At 62.0% G+C, this 7080-nt stretch overlaps 1 protein-coding gene across 1 annotated transcript in view; it reads right to left on the bottom strand.

The window, feature by feature from the left end:
• Nucleotides 1-6646, bottom strand: part of BEGAIN (brain enriched guanylate kinase associated) — a 15456-nt gene extending 8810 nt beyond the window's left edge. The window contains exons 1-3 of the mRNA XM_004376722.1: nt 6633-6646; nt 5118-5207; nt 1-143 (exon numbers count right to left, since the gene is read on the bottom strand). Of these exons, the coding sequence (XP_004376779.1) occupies nt 1-143; nt 5118-5207; nt 6633-6646 (247 nt within the window). The remainder of the gene's footprint in view (nt 144-5117; nt 5208-6632) is intronic.
• Between the last annotated feature and the right edge of the window lie 434 nt (nt 6647-7080).

Raw genomic sequence — 7080 nt, 5'->3', positions numbered from 1 at the left:
CCTTCTCCAGCTCCTCTTGCGCGCGCCGCAACTCGATCTCCAGGTAGTGGCGCGTGGAGTCGAATTCGGTCTCGAGCTTCTCCAGCTTGTGCGTCGTGTAGGACAGCCGCTTGCGCAGCTCGCCCTTCTGCTCCTGCAACGCGCTGCAACGACACGCGGCGAGGCCGGGCCACGGCGCTGAGCGCGGAAACTGAGGCCGGCGGGCCAGCCGGGTGCAGTGTGTACCCGGGCCGCACACCGTGCGCGCGCACACACGCACACGCACACACACACACACACTCTCCCTTCAGGCGGCACTGGAGACGTCCGGCCTGTGGGTCAGGGACTCGGACCTGAGCCCTCCGGCCGCCTCAGTCACCGTCCCCGTCAGAAGGTAAGACCTCTGGGGTCCCGCGGGACGGCTGGCTGGCATAGAAGAAACAAGGGGACCCCAGAAACCCGGCGAGTGTGTTTGGGGGTGTTGGGAGGTTTCAGCAGCTCTTCCTCTGTCGGGAAGTGACCTTGGATGGCACCTGACACCTAACGGGGCCTTCCGTTGCTCCTCCACAGCCAGGGCGGGGCGCTGAGGCCCCAGAGTGGACAGTACCACCCCAGAACCAGGCCTCCTCTCCGGAACTGGCCATATGGCCCCGGCCTCTGGGCCCAGCAGGCTGTGCCACATCTCTGGGCCAGGGAGAGGGTGGGCCACGACACCCACGCGGCAGGGGGCTTCTGGAGGATGGTGCCGACCTCTGAAGAAGGGAAACTGAGGGAGCCTGCGCAGGAACTCAGCTGAGCCCCCAGGCCAAGAGCTGCTTCCTCCTGGCAGGTCTGTGGCCCAGGGTGACCACCTCTTGAGGCTCCACTTCTTCCCACCGACTGGAGGTTCCTTGAGGTGGGGCTCCAGGACCCCGAACCCTGCACTCTCGCTCAGGGAACAAGACCCAGCTGAACCCTGGGGCTGAACCCAGCTGAACTCCCAGCTCCAAGGGAGATGCAGGGTAAACAGCACCTCTGAGCCGCCCAACCATCAAGTCTCTCGAACTAAAGTTGTGCCCAGGTCAGGAGGAGTGGGCGTGGCTGGGGGCCACCCCAGGGGATTGGCTGTGAGCTCTCCTGGGGCAGGGGCCACGCCCTCCTGCTCACCCAGCCCCAGAACGCAGCAGGTGCTCGGTAAACACATCTGACCCCGGTGTGGGTCTGTTTATTGGTTGAGCCTTTGCAACTTTAGCCTCTGTCCAAGAGTGTCCCCAGAGACCCAGCTCTGGGCCCTGTGCTGGGCCTGTGGGATGCCACCCACCCCGAAACTCCCTTCTAGGTGCTGTTAACGTACTGAGTTCCCCCAACAGCCAACAATAAGGCAAGTGTGATTATGATGCCCATTTTACAGATGGGGACGCTGAGGCTCAGAGAGGTCAAATATTGGCCCTCCGTCACATGGCTAACTCAGTCTATCTGGCTCTGACTCTCAAATCCCTCCTGCTACCAGCGGGCGTGATGCTGACGTGCCAGTGGACAGGAGGAAAGCAGGAAGAAGCTGGGATGCACCCCTGGGGTTCTCAGCCCTGGCCACATATTAGAACCCGGGAGGTGGAGGCCAGTGGCTGGCTGAGCACCACAGAAGGGGCAGAGGGCTGAGCGGGGGGGCAGTGCTGACTTTTGCAGGGAAGGGGGGCCTGCTGTGCCGTGGATGAGAGGACAGTGGGGGGCACCACGAGTTCTGCTGGGCCTCAGGCTCTGGGGTTGCGTGACCCTGCTGACCAGATGCCAGAGCTGCAGACTTTGCCCCCCCACCTCCACACTAGAGCCATGGCAAAGCCAGGTGGTGCAGACAGCCCAAAGCGGAATCCAGCCCTGCCTCGCGGGAGGAGAGCAGGGTACCCCCTGGCTCTGAGAGAATCCTGCCAGACAGCTGCCCGGTGCAGCGGACGCCTGAGCCCACGATGGACACTGGAATGAGCACAACCCTGGGGACCGCCTGCAGCCAACGCCCTTTCCAGTGGTAGCTTCAGGTGGGTTTACCATGGGGCCTGGAGGAGGGAAGTCCCCGGGGTGCCTGCTGGAGCTGGGAGCCCAGGCTTTGCCCCTGTGCTGTGTTCTGGGGCAAGGGCCCACCCTCTTGGGCCGGCAGGACCCCAGACCCAAGCAGGGGGGTGGCGGCCATCAGGAGGTGCCCTCCAGCACCAGGGGCCCTGGGCAAGTGTTTCCCCAGCTCGGTGAAGAAACCACATGGCTACCGTGGCGTGCACCCAGCAACCCTTGAGTATGCATTCTTGGCTTCCTGCCCAGGTCTATATTTTAAAAAATAAATAAAAATAAAAAGTGCTGCTCCTGTTTTTGAGAACCCCAGAGAAGGGCAGAGCGGGCGCTTCCAAGAGTCAGGCCCCAAAGAGCATGCAGATGGAGGGAGTGGGAACCCTGAGGCAGAGAGCCTGAGGCCAGCGCTGCCTGCCTGCCTGGAGCTTTGCACAGGCTGCTTCCAGCTTCCTCCAGGCAGCCTTCTCTGACTGCCTCACCTCTCCCAGCCTGGCCCCTACTGCCCCCCACCCCAGGCTGCTTCGTGCCACAGCTTTTTCTCTCAGTGGGGCGGGGAGCTCAGAAAGCCCAGACAGGTGGAGGGCCCTGGACGCGGATGCCCTGAGGTTCCCGGCGAGCAAGATGCCACAGTGTGTCCCCGGAAGCCTCACGGGCTCTGTAGTGGTCACTTGTCCACACACGGCATGTCACTGGGTCAGCGCTGGGGACACCAAACAGATAAGCTACCAGCCAGGAGATGGATAGACAACACAGCATCTGTGGACCCCGTGGGCACTCACAGCCACTCACCTGCACCTGCCCACCCGGGGCCTGCCTTAGTGGGGGGTGGGGCCTGGCCACAACGCGGCCTCTTGGGGCCCAGAGCCTTAGCTGGTTTTGGCTGGCACAGATGGGCCCTGGGGTCTAAGCCCCTCTGGTGACCTGTGCTGGCCCATCCTGTCCACCCTGGGGGCAGGGTGAGGACAGTCACAGAGGGTGCTGTCCATCCACCCATGAGGCCGCTTCTGTCCTCCCCTCCCCAGGGCCCCCCTGCCTGCCATACCACCCGAGCCGGCACTGACCAGCCTTGACCCATTCTCCTGATCCCTCCAACCCCAGCTCACTGCATCCCCTCACCCACCTCTGCCCATCCAGGGGGCACCCACAGGCTCCCCCTGGCCCCCCGCCCCACTCACAGCTCAGATCTGTCCTGGCCCAGAACCGTCCCTCCTGACACACTCTGCCTCTGGCATCACCCCACAGGGCACCCCCTCCTCCTGGTCCTTCCTCTCCTCCCCTCCACTGCCCACCCAGCTCTGTGCCCAGTGCCCCACAGCAGCCCGTGCCCCACAGACGGGGTGGGTGTAGCGAGGGGCAGGGCCGGACAGCCTGTGGGAAGGGGACACCCGGCAGAGACCACCTTCTGCACAGAGCTGGCCCCACCTGAGCTTCAATGCCCCCTGGCCCTCAGACGGTCTTTCAGACAGTGGGCGGTGCCCCACCAGCCCTCCAGCGTGGCCCCCGCTCCAAGTCCTGTACCCCCCTCCTGCTCCCTGCAGGCTCTCCACGCAGGTGCCTGGCTGTGTCGGCCCTCTGTCCCCTCCCCTCTCCTCTTCCCCTCACAGCCCACCAAGGTCACCTCTGGGCCCTCTGTCCCTCGTCCTGCACCTCATTGAGCCTCCTTCCTCCTACACCCCTTGCCGGCCCTCACGCCCACCCCGGATCCCCCTGCCACCTCCCCATCGCACGGCTCAGGGAGAATCCCTGGGGCTGACCTCCTGCTCAGCACACATGGGCCCCTCTCAGGTCGCGTCCCAGTGGGGTCTGGCCACCCACTGGCCTCTCCACGTGGAAAGCCCACAGGCGTCTCCCACTCAACATGCCCAACACTGAGCATGCCCACCACCCTCTTCTGCCCTCCCACCCCCCACGGGACAGGCACGGCCGCCCCTGGTCCCTGGGCAGAGCCCTCAGGGGCCATGGTGACCCCAGCTCGCCCCTCACAGCCTGTCGCCTAGTCCTGGGGGCCCAGCTTCTCAGAAGCTCTGGCTGGTCCTGCCTCTGCTCTGTCCAGGGAGGGCTCTGGACTGGACACCCAGGTCTGTGGTCACCTGGGTAGCACTGCCATCCCGCCCAGCACTCCAAGCCCAGCCTGGCCTCAGCCTCAGTTTCCCCATCTGTAAAGCAGGGATGCATGTACCCACATGGTGAGCAGGGCTGGCCATCGCTGTCCTTGCCGCATGCTCGGCATAGAACAACAACAGAAGAAACCGAACCTGTTGCCATCGAGTTGCTTCTGACTCATAGCAACAGAGGAGACGGAGTAGAACTGCCCCATAGGATTTCCAAGGATTGGCTGGTGGATTCGAACTGCCAACTTCTTGGTTAGCAGCAAAGCTCTTAACCACTGCACCACCAGGGCTCCACTAGATATAGAACAACCCAGATAAAAAGGGAGTGTGGGGAAGTGGGGGCCTGAGGCTGCTGCTGGGAATCTGGGGAGACACTACTCAGGAGCCCAGGGCTCTGTGGCCTCCGCTCCCTGCCCCCCCCTCCCCCCCCGGAAGATGTGGCTTTGAAGGCCCGAGGCGGGTCAGGGAAACAGCCCCTCACAGACACACAAGGAAGAAGTGAGACTCCTTCCCACTTAGGGACGGTGCCCAGCAGTCGCATGCCTGGTGCTGGGGGCTGCGGGCGCTGGGGGCTGGGAAAGTCCTGCCCAGGCTCACGCTCTGCTCCCGTCTTGTGAGGTCGCCTGCTTCCGTCCTGTCCCCGGTGAGCTAGACCAGGACCTGAGCCTAAACCTACAGCCTGTGTGTGTGTCTTTGGTTCTGGCTCCCTCCTTGCCTATGAGAAGCCTCCGCAGCGCTGCCCCACCTTGAGGAGCCTTCTCCTACTCGTCTTCCTCCACGAGCCCCTGGCCGCCCTCGGGAGGTCTGAGCCCAAGGACAGAGCGGCGGTGGCAGCAGTGATGTGCCTCAAGCCCAGGAGACAGCCTGCCACGCGCTGGGCCTCAGCCTCCCCATCCATCCCCAGGGAGGTGGACGCAGACAGGGGACGGATGTCTGGGGAGGGATGCAGAGACACCAAGGGGCCAGGGGGGGAGACAACAGGTATGTTACCTGTCCCAGAGCGAGGGTGAGGACCTGGCCAGTCGGCCCTGCAGGATGTGGGGCTGCCCGAGGCACGAGGGCACCCAGGGGCTGCGCAGCCTGTGGGCGAAGAGGACAGAGCCACTCAGGTGGGCAGTGCCCCCACTGGCTCACCTGTGCACAGGTGCGAGACCAGAGAAGTGGGAGTCTGCCCCCTCCTCCCCCAGAAAAACTCCTGTCATCTGCAAGGTGGGGGTGGTGAGGAGCTGGAGGAGGGGTTCTAGGGGCATGCCCTTGCCAGCCCTCAGGGTCACTCCCCAGGAGGGCCCAGGGCCTCTGCTCATCCGTGGCTCCGAGTCTCACCAGCGACAGAGGTACCTGGTCCTGGGCCGGCCCCTCTCCCAGCCCCTCCTCTCCCACCCACGCCTGGCTGGGTAAGGCAAGCCAGAGTCCTTCCCTTGGGTGGGGGCGGCTCCCCCACCTCCCTACTCTGGGTCAGCTGAGAACCTGCTCAGTTACAGAACTCGGTCCCCGTCTGCCACTGCTCCTTATGCAGGACTCACTGTCTGCAGACCCCAGAGAGAGTGCGGAGGGACAGAATGGCCCCACAGATGGGCTGATGTGTGAGGGGAGGTCGCGGGGGGGGGGGGCCCTGCAGGCTTCGGGTCTGATGGATGTCAGGGGTTCAGGGACAGGGTCACTCACCCTCCCCTGGCCCTACTCACCCAGCCCTGCCTGTGGCCAGAGTGGGCTGCGTGGACGCGTGGGCAGGTGGGAGAGAGGCACCCGCAGCTCGGATGGGCGCAAGGGGCAAACGGGCACCACCCTGCTGAAGGGCAACAAGATCTGCATCACAGCCTTAAAAAGCGGTCCCTTGAAGCCTCTCCTGGCTCCCACCTGGGTGCCCAGTCCAGGGCCCTCACTGTCCTGTGTGTCCACAAGGGCCTCAGGCTCTCAAGGAATACTGAGAGGCACGGACAGACGTGCATGTTGAGAGAGAGAGCAGCGTGATCTCATTTTTTAAAATAATTGCTTACCTGTACAAAAAAAAAAAAACAAGCCTGTTGCTGTTGAGTCGATTCCGACTCATGGCAACCCATGTGTGATAGAGTAGACCTTCTCCATAGGGTTTTCCTGGCTGCAATCTTTATGGAATCAGATCTCCAGGCCTTTCTTCCTCAGTGCTGCTGGTTGGGTTCCAACCATCAACCTTTTGGTCAGGAGTTGAGTGCAGACCATTTGCACCACCCAGGGACCTTGTTTACTGATACCCACAGAAAATGACGGAAGGAATGGCATGGTAATGCTGTCATGCCTGGGAGGGGGGATCCATGGATAATCAAAAATTTTTCTTTTATACTTTTCTGGATTTGTCCTATTTTCTACAGTTAAGTCAAAAAAAAATTGGAAAAATACTGACTAAGGGTCAAATTTTGTTACCAAAAAAAAGGTCACCACATGCGTGTGATGGGCTGAGGGGTCAGCAGAGATCAAGGGGCTCTCAGCACTGAGCTGTGTGCCGGCATCTTCACCATGTCTGTGAGCCTCAGTTTCTGCATCTGTGAAATGGGGTCCCTGGGCCCCTCGCTTCCTGAGCCGATCTGCAGAGATGAGCACATTGGAGGGAGGTGGCAGGGAGAGGGTCAGGGGCTCAGTCTCTCGGTTGGCTGGACTTTGGAATTTTGTTCCCAGGGTCCACCTTCGACAGATGACCCCAATTACAGGACATTTTACTCTTGAGCTGGACAGTCCCCTTCCTCCCCTTCTCCTCCCCTGCTGAAGGGACAGCTGCCTCCCCTTCCTTCTAGATTCTCCCCAAATGTGGCCACACTCCCAGCCACCCTCCAGGCCTTTATCCTCACTGTTCACCCAACCTGGAAGGCCCCTGCTTCCTGTCTCTGCATCCTCAGAGCCTTTCCATTCTTGGGAGGTTCTGCTGGAAAACCACCTCCTCCAGGAAGCCTTCTTTGATTCCCCCTCACTAAAGATGACC

This window comes from Trichechus manatus, unplaced genomic scaffold (assembly GCF_000243295.1).
Source record: "Trichechus manatus latirostris isolate Lorelei unplaced genomic scaffold, TriManLat1.0 scaffold00045, whole genome shotgun sequence".
Classification (NCBI taxonomy): Eukaryota; Metazoa; Chordata; class Mammalia; order Sirenia; family Trichechidae; genus Trichechus; species Trichechus manatus.
This window is presented reverse-complemented; position numbering and strand designations above follow the sequence as displayed.